The sequence below is a fragment of the Nomascus leucogenys genome, chromosome 16, assembly GCF_006542625.1.
Source record: "Nomascus leucogenys isolate Asia chromosome 16, Asia_NLE_v1, whole genome shotgun sequence".
In the NCBI taxonomy this organism is placed as follows: Eukaryota; Metazoa; Chordata; class Mammalia; order Primates; family Hylobatidae; genus Nomascus; species Nomascus leucogenys.
This window is the reverse complement of record NC_044396.1, coordinates 71,970,470-71,994,425: the sequence shown is the minus strand read 5'-3', so window position 1 is coordinate 71,994,425 and position 23,956 is coordinate 71,970,470. Positions and strand designations below refer to the sequence as shown.

Below are 23,956 nucleotides of genomic sequence, written 5' to 3'. Positions count from 1 at the left end.
TTTTAGGCCCTGGGCATGTAAGAATTCATTGATGTAGTTCCAATCCTCTAGAGCTCCACGACTTGCCAGGTTACTTTTTGGTTGCCCACCTGTGGTGTTGCAATTTAATATTTACCATAGCAAAGGTCTCCAGCAAATCAAGGAGTCAATCATTGTGTTGAATGAAATGAAACAAAATACATGTATAAAAACAAAGGGTCTGGGTGTCGGCTTCCAGAATAAAACCTACAAAGGAATCTGAAAAATAAGCTACTACACTCCCAGTTTGGGAGCAAGGAAAACAGAGCAATGAACCAAATGATAGGCAGTGATGTTGAGAAGAAAGAGGAAAGCAGGTGCAATCACCAATGCCTGCAGAAGCAAAGCAAGGATGTAATGGCAGCCACCAAGTTACAGGAATGAGCCCTAGATCCCTGCTGCTCAGGAGGGGGCTGGGTGTGGTCTCCAACAGCAACACCGAGAAAGTGGGGTCCAGGCACAGTGGCTCATGCCTGTAATCCCAGCACTTTGGGAGGCTGAGGCAGGGGGATCACTTGAGGTCAGGAGTTCAAGACCAGCCTGACCAACCTGGTGAAACGCTATCTCTACTGAAAATACAAAAAGTAGTCGGGTGTGGTGGCACACGCCTGTAATCCCAGCTATTCAGGAGGCTGAGGCAAGAGAATCACTTGAACCTGGGAGGTGGAGAGTGCAGTGAGCTGAGATTGTGCCACTGCACTCCAGCCTGGGTGACAGAGCGAGACTCTGTCTCAAAAACAACAACAAAAGAAAAAGAAAGTGGGGTGCCCCCAAAGAACAAGCTCTTGCTCTAGCTTGTCTTCTTCCAGCATGTGCATGACTGACCTTGTGCTTCTGGGCAAACTGGATGGTCCTAGGAGGCAGATGCCCTCAGTAGTCAGTGACTGGGTTCCAAGCCTGGCTCCACAGCTTGTCCAATACATGACCTTGTACCACTGACTTAACCTTCCTAGACAGCTGAGTTCCTTGCCTATAAAAAGAGGATTTTGGCAGGGCACGGTGGCTCACGCCAGTAATCTCAGCACTTTGGGAGGCCGAGGCGGGCGGATCACGAGGTCAGGAGATAGAGACCATCCTGGCTAACACTGTGAAACCCCGTCTCTACTAAAAATACAAAAAATTAGCTGGGCATGATGGCGAGTGCCTGTAGTCTCAGCTACCAGGAGGCTGAGGAAGGAGAATGGCGTGAACCCGGGAGGTGGAGCTTGCAGTGAGCCCAGATCGCGCCACTGCACTCCAGCCTGGGCGACAGAACGAGACTCAGTCTCAAAGAGGATTTTATTAGAACCTACCCCATGGACTTGTTGTGAGGATTAAATGAGATTATCTGTAGAAAACATTTAGTAGAGGAGCTGGCATATATTTGGTGTGCAATAAATGTTAGGTATCGCTATGAGTTATTTCAAAGACTGTTTCTGAGTTCCTAAGGACACAGCAAAACAGCACACTTACTGATTAAAAAATCGTCACTTACTGATTAAAAAAATGTTCTATGATTTCACATTTTTGTTTCCATTTATGTAATAAGTTGGGAAGTGAGCACCTACTATGTGCAGGAAAATATATAGAAAACAAACAAAAATAATAAGTTGGGAGGGTATGAAGTACTGATGAGAAGACGGAAAGCAAAGAAGGTGGATGGGTAAGTAGGGAATTGAATGAGTGGATTGTCCTGTGCTTGCAATAAAAAATAATACATACTTTAATGGCATGAGATGGTATACATGAAGCATGAAAACACTAGAAAGTTTTTAACATCTTGTGTAGTCCAGGATGGCCAAGAGAAAAATCTGAAAAAAACGGGGGTTCTTTCTCTAACACAGACAGGCTGGTCTGACATTTGGTGAGTCCCATCTTCTTTAGAGCTTCTCACACTTGTTTCCCTCATTTTCTGCTTCTACATACCAGACCTGGGAGACTCTCTGCTCAATAATTAACTACCCTTGATATTTCTATGTCACACCATCCATGGGTTTTCTAGGTTCATGAGCAGGGGCTAGTATTCTGCTTCCTTACCTTTCACAGCTGCAGAAATATCCAAATCTTTTAAAACCTGGGCTCACACTTACCCACACGTTTTCAAAATTGAGGTAACAGGCCAGGTGCGATGGCTTACGCCTGTAATCCCAGCACTTTGGGACGCCAAGGGGGTGAATCACTTGAGCCCAGGAGTTTGAGACCAGCCTGGCCAACATGGTGAAACCCTGTCTCTACTAAAAATACAAAAATTAGCCAGGCATGATGGCACGTGCCTGTAATCTCAGCTATTCGGGAGGCTGAGGCAAGAGAATTGCTTGAACCTGGGAGGGAGAGGTTGCAGTGAGCTGAGACCACGCCACTGCACTCCAGCCTGGGCAACAGAGGGAGATTCAGTCTCAAAAAACAAACAAACAAACAACAACAACAACAACAAACACTGAAGTAACAGAGCATACATCTTCCTTCTCTCTTCCATCCTCTGGGATTGAATCTCAAGAGGTGTCAGTGGCCACCTATATTAAGTTTCAATTATGAATTGGCCTCTGTGGACCCAGTCATCTCAGACTTCAAGAAATTTAGTATTTCACCTCAAGGGAGAAAAGCACATTTTAGAATAAGATAGGGAGTCCCAAGAGGCAAAGAGAAAAATTCACATAAGCAGAGTGACATGCAAAAGAAAAAGAGAGTTGTCAGGTCCTGGAACTAAGAAAATAGACACTTCAGCCAAGTTCTTTACAGAGCACTCCTTTATTTTGCTCAGTGCATTCCATGACAGCAGCCTGTGCTTCCATCTCTGACCGCAGAAAGCTTGTGCTAAGAGAAGCACATGGGGGTGGTGTTGCTTACATAATTCTGGCATGAATCTCTAAAACCTGTAGACTTAGGAGGCTGCCCTCAAAAGACAAATAATGTCTTAATTAAGGTGTGTTCAGGAAAAGAACCTCCTTTGTCATCAAAACTAAATCTCCAATATATCCTGAGAAAGAGTGTTTGCTGTATAAAATATTCAGTACATAAATGTTGATTACTTTGATTGCTTTTCTAACAGGCTGTAAAATTGCTGAGAGTCTGATAAGGTAATAAGTAGATAATATTAAGCAGTGTTTTAAAATTATTCTGTACGAAATTTTAAGTTTTAAAGATTGTTTGGGAAATTATTTACTTATAACTTCTAGTTTTAAAAGCTAGGTAGCTGAATAAGGATCCAATGCAAAATTATTTTTGCCTTCTGCCAATTTACAGCCAGAAATCCACGCTGGAGTGCAATGGTGGATCTCCGCTCACCATATCCTCCACCTCCCGTGTTCAAGCGATTCTCCTGCCTCAGCCCCCCGAGTAGCTTGGATTACAGGCATGCGCCACTACCCCCGGCTAATTTTGTATTTTTAGTAGAGATGGGGTTTCTCCATGTTGGTCAGGCTGGTCTTGAACTCCCGACCTCAGGTAATCCACCCGCCTTGGCCTCCCAAAGTGCTGGGATTACAGGCGTGAGCCACTGTGCCCGGCCAACAAAGCTACATTTTCTACTAACCTGTTAATTTCTTTCTCAGTACCTGAGGAATATAGGGAAAGCAACAGAATGGGTGATTTCCTTTACCGTACTCAATTGAATATAGAGTTTATTATATGTATTTTTCTAATACTTGTATTATTGTCTTATGACAATTAAAACAACTAAAATGCATATTGCCAGTGTATTAGTTCATTCTCACACCACTATGAAGATACTACCCGAGACTGGGTAATTTATAAAGGAAAGAAGTTTAATTGACTCACAGTTCAGCATGACTGGTGAGGCCTCAGGAAACTTAGAATCATGGCCGAAGGGGAAGCAGTCGCCTTCTTCATAAGGCGGCAGGAGGGAGAAGAGAAAGCAAACGGGGAAGAGCCCCTTATAAAGCCATCAGATCTCATGAAAACTCACTCGCTATCGCGAGAACAGCATGGGGGAAACCACTCCCATGATCCAATCACCTCCCTCTTTTGATATATGGGGATTACAAATCCAGACGAGATTTGGGTGGAGACACAGAGACAAACTATGTCACACTTGTATTATTGTCTTATGATAATTAGAACAGCTAAAATGCATATTGCCGGTGAAGATATAAATGTATAGACAACGTAATGTTCTTGTGCATTAGTGTGGGCCTGCCAAGACGACAGGTAATTAACATAATATAGTATTAATAATGATAACAATACCTATAGTTAATTTAGGAGCACCTACTATGTGCCAGATACTGTACTAAAGCTTTACATGTATTAATTCATTAGCCTTAATAAAAGATTACTACAATACTTCATATGAGATTATTATCCCACTTAAAAATGAGAAAACTAAGGTGCAGAAAGATGTGCTGAAAAAAAGCACTGGGCTGAGAATTTCTGAGCATGAATCTCAGTCCCAGCTACAAATTAGTTGGTGTGAGTTTTGGGGCAAATCCCTTCTCTAGAGTGCATTTTCTCTTTTGTTTAGTAGGTATGAAAACAAGAAAAACATTCAATTATTGATTAGGTGTTATGGGTCAGGCACAGGGAAAAGCATTTTACCTGCATCATCTAATTTAACCCTCACAGTAGTCAAATGGAGTAGGTACTGTTAACCCCCTTTTACAGATAAGGAAACTGATGCCTGGAGAGATTGAGTAACTGGATGTGCTCCTGAGTGTTACAGCAGGAATCTGAACCTGGAGTTCATTTATTTATTTTGTTTTTGAGACGCAGTCTCGCTCTGTCGCCCAGGCTGGAGTGCAGTGGCGCAATCTCAGCTCACAGCAACCTCCACTTCCTGGGTTCAAGTGATTCTTCTGCTTCTGCCTCCTGAGTAGCTGAGATTACAGGTGCCCGCCACTACTCCTGGCTAATTTTTGTATTTTGTTGTTGTTGTTTGTTTTTGTTTTTTTGAGACAGAGTCACTCTGTCATCCTGGCTGGAGTGCAGTGGCGTGATCTCAGCTTACTACAACCTCCACCTCCCGGGTTCAGGCGATTCTCTTGCCTTAGCCTCCCGAGTAGCTGGGATTACAGGTGCCTGCCACTACACTCAGCTAATTTTTTGTATTTTTGGTAGAGACGGGGTTTCACCGTGTTGGCCAGTCTGGTTTCGACCTCCTGACTTCGTGATTTCCCCACCTTGGCCTCCCAAAGTGCTTGGATTACAGGTGTCAGCCACCACGCCCGGCCTAATTTTTGTATTTTTAGTAGAGATGGAGTTTCACCATGTTGGCCAGGCTGGTTTAGAATTCCTGACCTCAGGTGATCCGCCCGCCTTGGCCTCCCAAAGTGCTGGGATTACAGGTGTGAGCCACTGCGCCCAGCCTGAACCTGGACTTTATGTCCCCAGAGCCCATGCTCTTAACCACTAAGATCTTTACAGTCTTGGTTCCTTTAGACTTCCTGTTTTCTCTGCAATGCTTTTCTTCCAGATTTCTCTAGGGCTGGCTCATTCCCATACTTTAGGCATTAACTCAAACCATCAGGTTTGCAGAGGCTTTTGCTCAGGGCACTCCATAACTCAGAAAGTGCTGTTCTTATAGATTGTAATGTTAATGGTGCCTCACTGGAATTGTAGACCCGGAAGCCCCATTTTTCATTCATCTCTCAGATGAAACCTGGTCATTCTGTATCACTCATTCAGTTTTATTTACTCCTTAGCACTTACCTCTATCTAAAATTAAGTATTTTATTTATATAACTTACTTATTGTCTGTCTCCCCAAGGAATATGCAAGCTTCATAAAGAAAGGGATCTGTCTGTCTTACTGCTGTTGGCCAAATATTAGTATTACTACTACTGGCCATAGTAGGCACTTAATAAGTCATTTGTTGCATGTTCCTGAATATGTCATACCAATTCCTAATAATCCTGGCCTCACTCAAGTCACAGAGCTGTAAGGTAAAAGCTGCAAGACATCCTGGGTATTATAAAGGCAGTGATGTAGTAAGTTAGGATGGCAAATTACTTCTTAGGGTTTCTGTGCTTTAAAGTTTACTAGCTTTGCAGCAATGTAGAATCCTTAGTATCAATGACAAAATAAACATTCATTTGATCAAAATTAAGAAGTTTCAAACATCAAGTGTTGGAGAAGATATTGATTACTATACATGTCCCCCCACCCCCACTTTTTTATTTTTTTAGACAGAGTCTCGCTCTGTTGCCCAGGATGGAGTGCAGTGGTGCGATCTCAGCCCACTGCAACCTCTGCCTCCTGGGTTCAAGCGATTCTCCCGCCTCAGCCTCCTGAATAGCTGGGACTACAGGCATACACCACCAAGTCCGTCTAATTTTTGTATTTTTAATAGAGACGGAGTTTCACCACGTTGTCCAGGCTGGTCTTGAACTCCTGACTTCAAGTGATCCACCTGCCACGGCCTCCCAAAATGCTGGGATTACAGGCATGAGCCACCGCACCCGGCCTATGCATCACTTTTATGTTTTACTTCAACCAATTTGGAGGCTAGTTAGATGCAACTTTGTAAAGTTCAGCATTCACATTTCTTGTGACTCAGCAATTTTTCTCCTAAGTGGATTCCTAAGGGAACCTCCTTCACTTGGACCCCCAGGAGATGGATGCTATGAGAATGTTCACAGTAACCCCACTTATGAAAACAAAAATGGAAAGCACCCAAAAGCCCACAGACAAGAAAATAGATAAATAATTGGTGGTCTGGAAATTTATGAAGCTGTGATAAATGAATGAATCACAACTATACACAAACATCTGAAAGAAATTTAATAATATTAGTACTGGACGAAAACAACCAAGTCCTAGAAGATTATATAAAACTTGGTGCTGTTTTAATGAAGTTCATTTTTTAAAAACATAAACAACCCTTAAGAACAAAAAAAAGCAAGAAAATTATAAACTCAATGTTCATCATTGTGTTTTCCTTGGATAAGGAAAAGTGGCTGGGAAAAAGAATACAGGTAAGAAGTGTAAATTATTATCTGTATTCTGGTGCTTGGGTCGGATGGAGGTTTCTAGCATTGAGCCACCTGTTTTAACACCATGATTTTTTATTTCCTCCTATATGTGGAGACTTCTAGGATTCAGGCTCAAAGGTGACTCTTGAAGGATTATCTGGGTCCAAGGGCGTGTCTACTCATTTTTGTATTCATAGTACGTATATACAATGTTCAGCACAACCCAAGTCTTCAGTAAGGTTTCCTGAATGAAAGAATGAATGAGTGAGTGAATAAATTACAGAAAATTCAAAAATATTTTTGGTTATTATTGAGTGTAGTCTGAATAACCTCTCACCCCAATACTTTACAGTAACCCATACACACATGAAATTATGTAATTTATTTCCTAATTCATTGGGAAAAAAATTAACATTCTCCCAGAGTAGTAAACAATCACATAATATTTTTCCACATAGAATATTCTATTACACCCATCAATACTGACCTAGGTAGGGAGAAAATAATTCTGAATCCAGCAGAGTACCAAAAAAGCTTTTTAATGCACTATTTGTTTTCCAGGCAAAAGATCTTCAGAAAATATCCATCATTAAGTAGACTTACAAATGGCACTTTTGGCCACATAGGAGGATCAGATATGAGACCCATGTGTTTTTTCTGATAAGCTAGTACTGGGTCAACTTTATAATACAACCCCTTTCTTAGAATAAAAAATGGCTAATTTGTTTTAAAAGACAGGAAAAGCTGAAACCCGAAAGTCATTGTTTTAAAAAATGTGGGCCAGGCGCAGTGGCTCACACCTGTAATCCCAGCACTTTGGGAGGCCGAGGCGGGCAGATCACGAAGTCAAGAGATCAAGACCATCCTGGCCAACATGGTGAAACCGTCTCTACTAAAAATACAAAAAATTAGCTGGGCGTGGTGGTGCATGCCTGTAGTCCCAGCTACTCAAGAGGTTGAGGCAGGAGAATCACTTGAACCTGGGAGGCGGAGGTTGCAGTGAGCCGAGATTGCACCACTGTACAGCCTGGTGACAGAGCAAGACTCTGTCTCCAAAAAAAAAAAAAAAAAAGTAATATTTATTTCATGCTATACTGCTATGTTTTTTCATACAATAATTTTAAGTCTTATGGTATACATTTTCATAAGAGGAGCAAGTAAATCTCAACATAATTTTAAAATAAAGATACATATTAAGTATCTTTAATATTTGTTAATGCATTTGACAATACCATGTGCTGTTTTTGATGACAAATTTCATTTTGGTACATGGCAGATTTGTCCTTTTGGTACTGAACTGAAGAAAAAACATGTCACACCTGAAATTCTGCCTTAAGTGAGTAAAACCATGGTCAACTACATCAATAAATTTCAGCCAACCAGCAAAATTGAAATGTTTTAGTCATTCTGATTATTTATAATAAAAATGAAACAAGATTAATAGTCAACAGGAGAGAATGGTTAATATCATTAGCTTAAAACAGGTCTTTTTATTATTTCGAGATAGTGTCTTGCTCTATTGTCCAGGCTGGAGTGCAGTGGTGTGATCACAGCTCACTGCAGCCTCAACCTCCCAGGCTCAAGCTATCCTCCCTTCTCAGCCTCCAAGTAGTTAGGACTACAGGCACGTGCCATCACACCTGGCCAATTTTTTATTTTCTATAAAGATGGGGTCTCACTCTGTTGCCTAGGCTGGTCTCAAACTCCTGGTCTCAGCCTTCCAAAATGGTGGGATTACAGGTGTGAGCCACTGCACCCAACCTAAAATAGGACTTAAAGCAGATTACTTATACCACATATTCAAAAGAAAATAATATTTGGAAATGTAAGATATCAATCTGAACTGAAAACATTTTTAATATTAATTCCTGTCTCTCCAGTGCAGCCACCTTTCATATGATAGTGTGAGGTTGATCACATCTAATCTATGCAAAAATGGGTATCTTCTTCATGTTATCCACCATTTCTCAACTAGTCTCTATATTAATTTACACAATTATTTCACAGAGATTAATAAAACATCAGATAATAGAATCAACCCAAAAGGCAACAGCATTTTTCTTTCTACAAGGGAACATGGCTTTCAATGTACCCATCCTATGCTAATGAAGAAACAAAAACTACTTTCATCTCCGTAGCAAAAACATAAACACAAACACCTGGAAAATCATGTTTTTTTTTAAAGGGGGCAAAGAAAGACATTTCAGAGGTTCTCAATGAGTGAAACCTCATGCACAATACACTTTCCTATTTGAAGATTATACACACACACATATGTATATATGAAAAGCTATTAGAAACACTGTTTATTGTTAATTTAGGATAAATCTTGGTATTACATTTAGAAATTGGAATTTTACATTTCAAGCAGAACGACTGTGAAAATATCAGGCAAAATACTTTTTTTTTTAAGATATCACTCAGCAACGAAAGGCTTGAGTCGATTAAAATATATTCCCCCAGCATCAAGGTACATGGCACCACTTTCATTTTATGAATACTCCAAAACCAAAGGCTTATTTTGGCCACGTTACCATCCACTGCAGAAGGCTATAGTGTAACAACTGTAAGACTGGAAGGCAGAAGACTGGCATCTGGCACAAGCTCTGACCCAACAAGCCTCATGAGGTTGGGCATGCCATGAAACCATTCCACACCTGTATCTTCATTAGTCCAGTGAAAAGACGAAGCAGGCGGGCATGGTGGCTCATGCCTATAATCCCAGCACTTTGGGAGGCCAAGGCAGGCAGATCATTTGAGGTCAGGAGTTTGAGACCAGCCTGGCCAATCTGGTGAAATCTCGTCTCTACTAAAAATACATAATGTGGCATAGTGGCACATGCCTGCAGTCCCACTACTCAGGAGGCTCAAACAGAAGAATTGCTTGAACTTGGGAAGTAGAAGTTGCCTTGAGCAAAGATTGCACCACTGCACTCCAGCCTGGGGGACAGAGCAAGACTCCATCTCAAAAAAAAAAAAAAAAAAAAAGACAAAGCTATGCTCTATGTGACCCTGTGTAGCACAACCATTTTAGGATTCTCTGACTTTGAAGTTCTTGTTAGGCAATAGGTTTTATTCACAACTTAATTTTTACAATTCTACCCAAAAGTTGGCCAGTTATTTGGTAGAATTTTACAAGTACCAGGAATTTGGTAGAATTTTGGGCAGAATTTTGTAATTCTACCCAAAGGTTGGCCAGTAATTTGCATCTGGATAGCTAAAAAGCTTTCGATAGGGCTTTATTCAACAAATAGTGGGTACCTACTCTTCGTGGATTGGAAATGACTACTAATTCTTTGAAGCTCCTTCCATCCAAAGGTGGGGTTTATTTCCCTTGATTCTGGGCTAGCTTTCAAGTCAAAAGAAGATCTTGTACTTTCTGTTCTCACCCTCTTCAATCTCAGATCTCAGTCTGGGCTGGCCATGGGGAAAGGCCATGTGGAGTAGAACTAAGGAATTTCAGCCGACAGCCCCAGCCAACTTTGAGACACATACATGAGGCCAGTCAAGGTCAATCAGCCTCCAACCAATCTGCTCACTAACCACAAAGGTGTGTGGAGTCCCAACTGGCACCCATGGAGCAGTGGTGGATCACACCGGCAGAGCTCTGCCCAGACTGCCAGAGCATAGGATTATAAGCAAATAAATGGTGCTGCTATAAGCCATGATTTGAGGTGGGTTTTTATTTTTATTTTTTTTTAAGCCATGATTTGAGATGGGTTTTTATTTTTATTTTTTTTGAGACACAGTCTCACTCTGTTGCCCAGGCTGGAGTGAAGTGGCATGATCTCGACTCACTGCAGCCTCCGCCTCCTGGGTTCAAGCAATTCTCCCACCTCAGCCTCCCAAGTAGCTGGGATTACAGGCGTGCACCACCACGCCCAGCTAATTTTTTGTGTTTTTAGTACGGACGGGGTTTCACCATGTTGGCCAGGCTGGTCTCGAACTCCTGACCTCAAGTGATCCACCCACTTCGGCCTCCCAAAGTGCTGGGATTATAGGTGTGAGCCACTGTGCCCGGCCGGGTTTTTATTTTTTATTTACTTATTTATTTTTTTGAGTTGGAGTCTCGCTCTGTTGCCCAGGCTGGAGTGCAATGGCACTATCTTGGCTCACTGCAGCCTCTGCCTTGTGAGTTCAAGCGATTCTCCCACCTCAGCCTCCCAAGTAGCTGGGATTACAGGTGCTTGCCACCACACCCAGCTAATTTTTCTATTTTTTATAGAGACATGGTTTCGCCATTTTGACCAGGCTGGTCTTGACCTCCTGGCCTCAAATGATCTGCCTGCCTCAGCCTCCTGAAGGGCTGGGATTACAGGCATGAGCCACCGCACCCCACACTTGAGGTGGGTTTTTAGACAACAATGGAGAGCTAACACACTACTCTGTGGCAGGAATTGTGCTAGGTGAAGAAAATACCCTGGATACTAAGACAGAGCCCCTATTCTGCAGATGCTTAGAGTCTACTTAGGCAAACAGACATGTAACAGGGGAATTTCAAAGTAAATGTCATCAGTGCTCTAAGGGGGCACAGGGAGGACTTAAGGATCCATGTAAATTTAGAGAAGAGGCATCAATCCTAGAACTGGGGAGCTGGTGAAGGCTTCTCAGAGGAGATAATTTTTAAAGGGAGTTTACATGAAGAAAGAATTTTCCAGGCAACAGTAAGACAGAACATTTTTCTTTCCACAAAGAAGAAGTACATGTGCAAGGGCTGGAGGGAGTGAGACAGGGTCCCCAGGAAGGTAGGGGTAGTCATTTTAATTGCTGTGTAAAGATGTCAGGGGTGGGCTGGGAGAATAGTTAAGGGAAAGCTCTCATGGCCTTTAGCTTTTGAACCTAGGGTGATGGGAACCAAAGAAGGAAATCCTCTCTCCCTTCTTTCTTTCCTTCCTCACGACCAAGAGGAGATTGTGTGCAATAGATAAAGAGAAATGCTTCTCTGGTGCTTAGGTTGGCTAAAGGGAAGTTCTATTATGCCAGGGTCCAAGATAATGGGTAAAGCAGGCAAGAAGAAGATACCATTTCTCAAAAGGAGATACCATTTCTCGAAAGCTGTTTCTTCTTCTTTTGTCACTTAATGAATACCTGAGCACAGAAAGCATTTAAGACTCATCTTTTAAAGATGCTATAAAGATTTTTTTAAGCCAGTGGTAAGATTTCCCACTTTATTAGTTTTGTGGCCTTGGGCATATGACTAACCACTTTACAAGTCAGTTTCCTCATTTGTAAAATGGAGATAATGACTGTATTGACTTCACAGGTCAATAAGGACAAATGGCATAAAGTCTTAGCATAGAGCCTGGCTCAGAATAAACCCTCAATATAAGCTCCTTAAATGGGGAAAGGTTGAGGGGCGTAGCATGGGATTTAGCGTTAAACCTGCGTTTACATTCAGCCTATTTCACTTAGTAGTTCCTGCAGCCGTGTGAATTTAGAGACCATTTTAAAATTTGCTCAGGCTTAGTTTCCACATCTGAAAAATGTGGATGTTAATATCTACCTTGCAAGGTTCTATTGAGGGTTAAAGGATATCATATATATTAAATGCACAGAGCCTGCCCCACAGTACAAATGCACACCCACACAGAGGTGAAAGTATTTCTCAAATGTATATCAACAGTATTACTGTTAGACATTCTCTGTCACTCCAAAATCCTATTCTCTGACTAAAGTTACAAATCAGAAAAGTTGGATTGCCAGAAAAAAAAAAATATATATATATATATATATATATATATATATATATAAACATATTTAGCACGGTAGGTCCATTCCACCAGTACCTATACATTATGATAACCTAATGAAAAGAAATGGCTGCGGTACAATTCTCATATTTTATTTTGTTAATGCATGATTAAAAATTAACCTCGTCATTCAGATCCATTATTTGGAATGAAGAATTTAGTAGTTCCTGACTCCCTAATTTGGCACTTTGAGGAATTTCCCCTGCACACTGAGCCCCAAAATGCACAATTTTCTAGACCAAAAATGAAAACATGCATATATACAAGTAAGCTGAAAAGTTACAACACAAGATGATCATTTTGGTGAAAAATAATCCCCCCATATAAGCAGCATGTCATGTCCTTAGAATATGCTACACTAGAAAGCTAGTAAAAATTCAGGCTAAGGAGGCAATTTAGAGTTCAAGTTTTATCACATATCAGCAAAGTTTCAGCCTTCCCTTAAAAACAGACACCTTCAAAGTGAAATCTTGCCAGAAGGGTTGATTTTTAATTATGTGTGTACACAAACTTCTCTATTTTAACATTTAACACATTCAGGATTAATTCTAGAAAGATGCTATAGCTGATTTATAAAACAAAATGATTTAGGATCAGAAAGAAAATAGGGGCACACAATTTCACGTAGTCTCTCCCTAACTACCCTCACCCATAGCATCACAAAGTTTTGTTTTGTTTTTTCTAATGCCACAATTGAAACCTGTATTAACTTAAAAGTTGACACTAAAGGCAGGAATTAAGAAGTCATTTTTTATGGCTTTTAAGCACTTGAATGCTTTAGAACCCCCTTGAAAATGCTAGTGAACATGTCTTATTCCTTTAAATATTGCTTTGATTTGAATCTTGGTGAAATCTAGATTCCCTATTAAATAGTTGCATGCTAATTTTGGTGAAAGTACAATTTAAAACCTTTAACAACTACTCTATTGACTCTGAAGAAGGGGACTTTAGCATGTCGCTGTTTGGGCTAGAGAAGCATTTCAACACCTTTCTGCAAACTAAGATAAAAAACAATGAATGAGAGCTACAAATAGAAATCTAGTAAGGCAGTTCTATCATGTAGGAAAACGGCTTCCCAAATGTTTTCTACACTGACATTTTTTAAAAAAGATATGATACCCGGTTCTTCCACATTCAGTGTATAAAACTCAACTTTAGACATGTATGTGCGGAGAAGATTCGTATGTCCAAAACCATCCATTTGCATGGCAATCTTGTCTTCGCATTGCTTTGTGTCATTCTGGCTTCCATCACCCACAGGCCGCTGGAGGGCTGGGAGGCCCAGGAGCTCAGCACTCTAACTCCTCCATGACTTCCATGACAATCGTCCGTGGGCCCGTCAGAATCAGATTGCTCACTGTCCGGTAGTCTACATGCAGGACATTGAGCCCGTTGACAGAGACGACAAACTGACAGACCTAAAGGAAAGATGCAAAGAAAGAGCATCTATTATAGTGCCTGGTTTTGCACAAAGCTTTAATACAGTGTGTAGCCCTACCAGGTAACTTCATTCTTAAAATATCCAAATGTATCCAGCTGACGACTCCAATTCAATAATTTCCAAGGAGCTACACATTTTCTGGAAGGCAGTATAATTTAAAAAAAAAATCGTTTTAGTGTTTTACAAAATTGGGCTTAAATCCTAACTCAGAAACGTACTAGATTTAACTAGGTATTTAAATTTCTGAGCTTTATTTCCCTCAACCCTAAAATAGGAATTAATAATAAGAATACCTATCTTATAAGACTGTTGTAAGAATTAATGACATATATAGAGTTTCTACTTGCAGTAATTCACAGGCACGCTTGCTCCCAATTATTAATTATTAGTGTTGAGGACTCAATCAAAGAATATAAAAAATACCAAAACACCTTGGGAACCATCATTTCCTTTTATTGTTTTCTATGTGGGTAATATCGATATAAACTTAAACATGATATTAAGTCCAAAAATATCTATACTTATTACTTAGATACAACAAAATTGGAGAGTACTGGGAAGAGTATTGGAAAGCTCTGTCACTGTGGAAAAGATGAGGGACTTAGAATCGAAGATATAGATTTAAGTTATAAGTCCCTTTGGTGGAATACATTAATCAAGTAATTTCTCCCCTTCTATGTCTCAATGATATAAATGCCTCATTTGTAAAACAAGTAAAAATGCCTACTCTCACAGGCTCAAACTAGATAATGCATTTGAAACCTCTTTGCAAACACCAAGCACTACACCGATGCTGAGTTCTATTAATTTCTTTCCTTTCAAAAAATACCCACTTCTTTCACGGTCACAGGCAAAACAAAATGGAAAGCGGGCAGTAGTACACAGACTGCTTATTTACTCAATAAACACTTGCTGTTGTCATAAACCTCGATACTTTCCACTCCCCAACCTACATGACTAGGGTGTTTTCTCCACATAAGATCACACTATTACTGTTTCTCTTTTCTTGGTTCCACAAATTTGTCTTCATGGATTCAGGGCACATCTTACACAAAATCAGCAGTTTTCAACCATGGTGGAGGTCACAGTCATAATCAAGGTCACACTAGCAGGTCACAATCTATCCTGAACTAGGCCACAGTAATTTGCAAGACAATTTAGCAGTAATTTGATGTAGGCATCAGCCTGGGCTTTGTTTTTTTCTGCTGCAGCGGACTCATGAGCCAAAGAATGAGAAGAATTTCACCTCCTTCCCAACCCAGAGCTTTAGACTCTAGACTTGGGCCTTTCAAATTCCTTGTCTTTTCCACAGATACAGGGATTTCCTTCTCCAGAAAGATGAATAGCCTTTTTGCACTGCCAAATAAGAGGGCAGGAGTTGCCAGGTGAGTGCCCTCTCCAGCTGACCCTTCGCAGGCTCCCTGAGATTAGCCATGTCTCCGCATCACTCGGGGATCACATTCAGCATTTACTTTCTTTCTTTTTTTTTTGAGATGGAGTCTCACTCTGTTGCCCAGGCTGGAGTGCTGTGGCACGATCTCCTCCATCTCCCAGGCTCAAGCGATTCTCCCACCTCAGTCTCCCGAGTAGCTGGGATTACAGGTGTGTGCCACCATGCCCAGCTAATTTTTTGTATTATTGGTAGAGAGGGGGTTTCGCCATGTTGGCCAGGCTGGTCTTGAACTCTTGACCTCCGGTGATCCTCCCATCTTGGCCTCTCGAAGTGCTGGGATTATAGGTGTGAGCCACCGCACCTGGCCTCAGCATTTAGTCTTAACCACAATTGTGTGTCCTCTGTCGCACATCATGTTTGTTTTAATTGAGAAGCATTTAAAATTTAGAAAACCTGCCAGGCACAGTAGCTCATGCCTGTAATCCCAGCACTTTGGGAAGCCAAGGCAGGTAGATCACCTGAGGTGGATCAGCCTGGCGGGTGGATCAGCCTGGTCTACATGGTGAAACTCCGTCTCTACTAAAAATACAAAAAAATTAGCTGGGCGTGGTGGCGGGTGCCTGTAATCCCAGCTACTTGGAAAGCTGAGGCAGGAGAATCGCTTGAACCCAGGAGGTAGAGGTTGCAGTGAGCCAAGATCACACCATCGCACTCCAGCCTGGGCAACAACAGTGAAACTCCATTTCAAAAAATAAAAGTAAAAAATAAAATAAAATTTAGAAAATCTTTGCATAAAAATCCAGACTCTGGGCTGGGTGTGGTGGCTCACATCTGTAATCCCAGCACTTTGGGAGGCCGAGGCAGGCAGATCACCTGAGATCAGAAGTTCAAGACCAGCCTGGCCAACATGGTGAAACCCCATCTCTACTAAAAATACAAAAATTAGCCAGGTGTAGTGGCAGGCACCTGTAATCCCAGCTACTCAGGAGCCTGGGGCAGGAGAATTGCTTGAACCTGGGAGGCAGAGGTTGCAGTGGGCCAAGATTCTGCCACTGCACTCTAGCCTGGGCAACAAAGCAAGACTCTGTCTCAAAATAAATAAACAAATAAAAATCCAGACTCTGGCTTCTCTGGGACAATCACAAGCTGTGATCATACCAGGTGTAGATGGCCATGTGGCCATGGCTGAGTAGAGCCTGCCTGTTCTACACAGGTCATGGACACTCATTTGTCACAGTCCTTATGGCTTCCTATCTTCCTAACACCTGGGTGACAGGCATGTGAGTTTGTGGTCCCTGATCTGTGGCCACCAGACGGAAAAGCATTGAAGAGAGGGTGGCTTGAAGCTTCAAGAACTGAAGGACCCCAATGTTCGTCAACAGATGAAAGGAGGTTGGGCGTGGTGGCACATGACTGTAATCCTAACACTTTGGGAGGCTGAGGCAGGAGGATTGCTTGAGCCAGCCTGGACAACATAGTGAGACCCCGTCTCTACAAAATATATATATCTATGTATTTAAAAAATTTAAAAAGACGGATGAAAGGAGAAATATAATTCAGTATATCCATACAGTGGAATATTATTTGGCCATAAAATGGAACATACAACATGCTACAACATGGGTAAGCCCTGAAAACATTATGCTAAGTAAAAGACACCAGTCAGAATAGGCCATAGAGTGTAAGAGCCCATTTATATGAAATGTCCAGAATAGGGAAATCCACAGAGACAGCAAGTAGATTATTGATTACTTAGGGTTGGGAGCAGGGGTGGTGGGGTGGGGCATGGAAGTGTTTGGTAATAGGTACAGGGTTTATTTTAGGGGTGATAAAAATGCTCTAAAATTGTTGTAATAGTGACATAACTGTGAATATATTAAAAACTACTGAATTCTACAGTTTACATGTAGGATAAATTGCATGGTATGTGAACTATATCTCCATAAAGCTCTTAGTTAAATAACGAAACAAAACAATAAACATTGAAGGGAAGAGGGCCCTGATGCTAACAGTGGGTAGATCCTTGTAGACAGAAGGGAGAGGCTGGTTTGATTCAAGATGGGGTCCTGTGTACCTCTTGATTGCCGAGCTCTTGGAGGCCTCAGAAGCTAGGATGGTCAAGGCTGTATGTGTGGGAGGATGAGCACCTGGCGAACTCTGCTCAGGACCTTTACCCTGGTGTTCAGGGGTAGGAAAAGGATAGTCAGCAGGGCTGTCTGGCCAAGGGCTAGTGGCACCAGCCACTAATACTGCTCAGGTTTCATTTTACTGGACTGCCTATAAGCCCTGGGATGGGGGCTGTGGTGGGGGTAGTGCACAGGCAAGGGACACCAAAATGATCTGACATTGAACTTGTCATCAACCTTGGTGATGGTCACTTCAACTCAATTTAATTTTAGAAAAACAGGCCGGGCATGTGCAGTGGCTCACGTCTACAATCCTAGTACTTTGGGAGGCCAAGGCAGGAAGATCACTCAAGCTCAGGAGTTCGAGACCAGCCTAGGCAACAGGGCAAAACTCTGTTTCTACAAAAATAAAAATAAAAAATTGGCCAGGTGTGGTAGCACACGCCAGTAGTCCCAGCTACTTGGGGGACTGAGGCAAGAGTATCGCTTGGACCCAGGAGGTTGAAGCTGCAGTGAACCAAGATCATGCCACTGCATTCCAGCCTGAGTGACACAGTGAGATCCTGCCTAAAAAAAATAAAAATAAAAATAAAAAAATTAGAAAAACAGAAAAAGGTCATTTCTTGTTTTTGTTTTGTAAGTGCATGCACACACACATTTCTCAAATGCCAAAGTTTGTGACTAATTCACTCTTTCATAAAGTAAGGCTGATTCAAGGCTACCCTAGGCATAAAGACAGTCTCACTCCCTTGCATTCTCACATGCTGTCCAGAGCAGCCAGTCAAGAGTGGGGTCAGACCAAGCAGACCGTGAACTGCTCATTTCCCACAAACCTTCTCACTTGTGCTGCCACCAGAGCACATCTCTAGGGGTATAGAGAATCAGGTGAAGACCCTCTGTCACAGGTGTTCTGGAGAAAAAGCCCACGACATCTTGTACCAACTAGTGTGTGGAGAACTTAAATAAAGATTTATTAGGTTGGTGCAAAAACAATTGTGGTTTTGCAATTTTTAATTGCAAAAACTGCAGTTACTTTTGCACCAACCTAACAAATACCAGCATATTTGCCTTCATGAAGCTTACAATTTAATTTAGGAGGCAGAGTATCACAGGCAGGATCCTTTTCAAAATAGTAGGCAACCTCTCAATCAATTCAGTCATATATTGAAAAACCTAGTATTTCTCAAGTGCCAATCCAAGTACTTTACACACTTAATAAAAATTGTCCTAAAAGTTATATGGTGACACGTCTGTTGGTTTTTGGTTATCCAGCTTCATTTCACTACAATTGACTTGATATTCTTTTCAGGTATCACTTTTCCTCTGCTGTGGGCAGTATGGATAGGAATGTCAACCAACATGACCTGCCCTCCCCCATTCACAGGGTCAGCTGACCCCAAGCTTGGCCAGTCAGACTCTGTCTCCTGGACCACTGACTGTGGAGCTGAGTAACACAGGAAAGTTCATTTGCTCTGGTATTTGGGTCCCCAAATCTGCCTTGGTTCCTGTCCTTTATCAAGCTTGGTTCTCCAGGCTAGGCACGGTGGCTCATGCCTGTAATCTCAGCACTTTGGGAGGCCGAGGCAGGTGGATCACCTGAGGTCAGGAGTTCAAGACCAGCCTGACCAACATGGTGAAACCCTGTGTCTACTAAATACAAAAAATTAGATGGGCATGGTGGCGCATGCCTGTAATAATTCCAGATACTTGGGAGGCTGAGGCAGGAGAATTGCTTGAACCTGGGAGGCAGAGGTTGCAACAAGAGTAAAACCCCATCTCAAAAAAAAAAAAAAAAAAAAACCTTGGTTCTTTGGATCTGCCTGGTTCTCTGGATCTGCCTTTGTTTGTTTTACATACTTAATATCTTTCTAATCAATTTTTTTTTGTTGTTGTTGTTGTTAGGCTAGCTGATTTCTGTCACTGGCAACCCACCATCCCCAATGCAATCTTTTTTTTTTTAAGACAGTCTCACTCTGTCTCCCAGGCAAGAGTGCAGTGGTAGGATTTTGGCTCACTGCAAACTCCTACACCCGGGTTCAAACAATTCTCATGCCTCAGCCTCCCAAGTAGCTGGGATTACAGCTAATTTTTGTATTTTTAGTAGAGACGGGGTTTCACCATGTTGGCCAGGCTGGTCTTGAACTCCTGACCTCAGGTGATCCACCCACCTCAGCCTCCCAAAGTGCTGGAATTACAGGCATGAGCTACCATGCCTGGCCCCCAATGCAATCTTTATAAACAAACTAAATGTCAGAGAGGTTAAATTATTTGCTCGAGTTCACACAACTAAGTGCTGCATCTGGAATCTGACCTCCACGATACTCTACAGCCCTACACAAGAATACATTTATAAAGTAAAATATGTATATGCAAGTTCTCAGGCATGCACAGAATAGTGGATGACAAACGTTTCTTCTCTTTAACTGTTAAACAGTCCCTAGGTCCACTCAAATATCTTGCGGTGTTGATGTTTAGCTTCTTTCAGCTTCTTAAGAAGGTTTTTATTTAATTAAGGTTTTGGGTTTCTTTTTCTGTCACTAAAAACTCTGAATAATATGTAAACTTAGATACTTATTTCAAAGTTTTTCCTTGAATAAGGCAAAAAATAATGCCTTCAAAACATTTATCATGTTAATATTCAAGGTAGTAATTTTAGATTTAGGCTGTTAGGGCCAGTCACGGTGGCTCATGCCTGTAAACCCAGCACTTTGAAAGGCTGAGGCAGGCAGATCACTTGAGGTCAGGAGTTTGAGACCACAGGTGATGGGTGCACCAAAATCTCACAAATCACCACTAAAGAACTTACCTATGTAATCAAACACCACCTGTTCCCCAATTACCTATAGAAATAAAAAAAAAAAAAAAAAAAAAAAGAGTTCTAGACCAGCCTGGCCAACATGGTGAAACCTGGTCTTCACTAAAAATACAAAAATTAGCCAGGCATGGTGGTGCACACCTGTAATCCCAGCTACTCAGGAGGCTGAGGCCGGAGAATCACTTGGAACCTGGGAGGCAGAGGTTGCCGTGAGCCAAGATTGCCCTACTGCACTCCAACCTGAGCAACAGAGTGACACTCTGCCTCGATAAAATAAAATAAAATAAATTTAAAAATTAAAAAAAATTAAAAATACACTGGGCACAGTGCTTACACCTGCAATCCCAGCACTTTGGGAGGTCAAGGCAGGTGGATCATCTGAGGTCAGGAGTTCGAGACCAGCTTAACCCAACGTGGTGAAACCCTGTCTCTACTAAAAATGCAAAAATTAGCCAGGCATGGTGGCGTGTGCTTGTAATCCCAGCTACTTGGGAGGCTGAGGCAGGAGAATTGCTTGAACCTGGAGGCGGAAGTTGCAGTAAGCCGAGATAGTGCCATTGCACTACAGCCTGGGCAACAAGAGTGAAACTCATTCTCAAAAATAAAAAATAAAATAAAAATAGATTTAGGCTTGTAGGAAAGACGTCATCTCTCCCCAAGTGGTCTGAACAACGGCTGTGGTTCCAGCAATTCCAATGTCCTGTTAGTAAAAATGTACAAAATGATCTAGAAATGTAGGTATTACTATGTAACATATTCAGTTATAATGAATTTTCAATTAACATCTATGGTACACTATGTGTTGCAAATGAACACACATTATGAGTAACCACAGGAAGCACTCAGCCTGGGGGAAATTATTTCTCCTCTGTATTCAAAAGCACACAGGCACAAACACACAGAACGCGTGACTACCTCTGAATGGCGGGCGGCCACGTTATGAACTTATTACCTTCTACCTGAGGTGGGGCGACTTAGGTGCCACCCACTGGTGGTAACAAGAGTTCAAGCAAGGTTGCAATACTTTTTTTTTTCCTTATAATTATCTTTATCGGATCTGTTTCCAAAGATGGGATTGCATTTCCCTAGTTCTTGGAAAAGGGATCAGTCACGAGCTCATATAACTGCTCTGTAACTCATCTCCCACAAGGAGGTAGTACCTTCACCTTCAAATGAAGGGATAAGGAGCAAATTCTTGAATGAAATGGAAGAACAAAACTTTCACAAGTAATATGAAGCCTAGGTAAGTAATGTCTCCAAGCAAGTGGGCAGTGGAGGAAAGTTCTAAGAACCGCTGGGTGCAGTGGCTCACGCCTGTAATCCCAGCACTTTGGGAGGCCAAGGTGGATCACCTGACATCAGGAGTTCAAGACCAACCCGGCCAACATGGTGAAACCCTGTCTCTACCAAAAATACAAAAATCAGCTGGGCATGGTGGTGCACGCCTGTAATCCCAGCTACTCTGGAGGCTGAGGCCCAAGAATTGCTTGAACCCAAGAGGCAGAGGTTGTAGTGAGCCGAGATGGCACCACTGTACTCCAGCCTGGGTAACAGAGTGAGACTCTGTTTGAAGAATAAAAAAAAAAAAAGTTATAAGAACCAAAGTTAGCCTTGTAAGAGTTAACAGGAAGCAGGAGGCAGGACTCAGCACATTTCAGGGTGTGATCAGGTTGGGATAAATACCTAGGCTGAACTCCAGCCTTCCTCCTGATAGGAAGCCAAACTCACTAAATAATCTTGCCTCCAATTCCTCTCCCTGTGCCAGTCCTGGCAGATGTACAATAATCCTCTGGATAGATTGAGTGCCCATGGGATTGTTCAATTGCACATTTGTTCTTATAGGCTGGAGTTCCATCACAATGATTCAATTGTTTCATCCAAAGTGGGAGTGAAGTTGGGGAGAAACACTACACCTATGATTACATAATTGTCTTCTCACTGTCATGGAAGTCTGTATTCACCAAGAAATTTGCATCCCAGAAATTGTTGCATTCATGTCAATACCTTCTTGTTTTTTTCTTTCTGATCTTGAAGGAGAATGAAGGATTGAAGGGGAAGGCTGCCTCTGACTATCCCTGAAAATAACGTAAAACATTTAACAATACAGAGAAAGACTCAGACAGAAAAGAATGATAAGATACACACAAATAGATGTAGAAAATGACCAGGGAGAGCTGAGATCTGCTTAGTAGAGTAGGAAAGGCTGCCCAATTAAATGATGCAGAAAGCAGAACAAGATGTTAAGTAGCAAGCCATTACTAAAACCTTAATCAAGTAGAGCACTCATTTGTGTTCTAGAGATCATCCTGATCCAGCTCCCATAAAAAGTGGAATTCTTTCCTACACATCCCTAGTAGGTATCCGGCCCATCTCTCTGGAATACTTACGGTAGGAAATGCACCACTTAATGAGGAAGACTTTTGGAGTCCAGTTGCATGTTAGAAGTTCTAGCTATGCATTCGGTTAACATTATTTGAGCCATTTTCACTGCTCAATTGCTCAAGTGAAAAAGCACACCCAAATACAAAAAAAGTGGCTCTCAAACCGTAGTATAAATGTGAGTCACCTTTGGGATCCCATTCTAAGTATGAATTCTCAGATCTCACCCAAGACCTACCAAATCAGACCCTCTGGAGGTATGTCCCAAGATTTGCAATTTCATTGAGCATATCAGGTGATTTATACACAGAACTACACTGAGAAACAGTGCCGGTAATTATCTGCTAGGGTTTTTTCTGTCTTTTTTTTTTTTTTGAGACAGAGTCTCGCTCTGTTGCCCAGGCTGGAGTGCAGTGGCACAATCTCGGCTCACTGCAAGCTCCGCCTCCCAGGTTCACGCCATTCTCCTGCCTCAGTCTCCCGAGTAGCTGGGACTACAGGCGCCCGCCACCACGCCTGGCTAATTTTTCTATCTTTAGTAGAGATAGGGTTTCACCACGTTAGCCAGGATGGTCTTGATCTCCTGACCTTGCGATCCACCCGCCTTAGCCTCCCAAAGTGCTGGGATTACAGGCGTGAGCCACCGCGACCGGCCCTGCTAGGATTTTTTCTACCAAAAGTTAGTTTAAATGCTCACCCCATACCTGTAGTATTATAAGAGAGCATTCTTTGACCATGAGCATTAACTGCCTCATGCAAGAAGAAGGCTGATGTTTTAGTTATTAAAATTATTACTTGCCTAAAGGTCGGGCATGGTGGCTCATGCGTGTAATCCCAGAACTTTGGGAGGTTGAATCGGGTGCATCACTTGGAGTCAGGAGTTCGAGACCAGCCTGGCCAACATGGTGAAACCCCATCTCTACTAAGAATACAAAAATTCGCCAGGCGTGGTGGCATGTGCCTGTAGTCCCAGCTACTCGGGAGGCTGAGGCACAAGAATTGCTTGAACCAGAGAGGCAGAGACTGCAGTGAGGCAAGATTGTGCCATTGCACTCCAGCATGAGCAACAGAGCGAGACTCTGTCTCAAAAAACAAAACAAAACAAAACAAAACAAAAAACACAATAAAA

General features: G+C 42.0%; 1 protein-coding gene across 1 annotated transcript in view; it reads right to left on the bottom strand.

Annotated features, from left to right (window-relative positions):
- Positions 1–13,067: 13,067 nt before the first annotated feature.
- DEPTOR (DEP domain containing MTOR interacting protein) overlaps positions 13,068–23,956 on the bottom strand; it is a 182,408-nt gene continuing 171,519 nt past the window's right edge. The window contains exon 9 of the mRNA XM_030795119.1: positions 13,068–14,091. Within this exon, the coding sequence (XP_030650979.1) occupies positions 13,963–14,091 (129 nt within the window). The 3' untranslated portion in view covers positions 13,068–13,962. The remainder of the gene's footprint in view (positions 14,092–23,956) is intronic.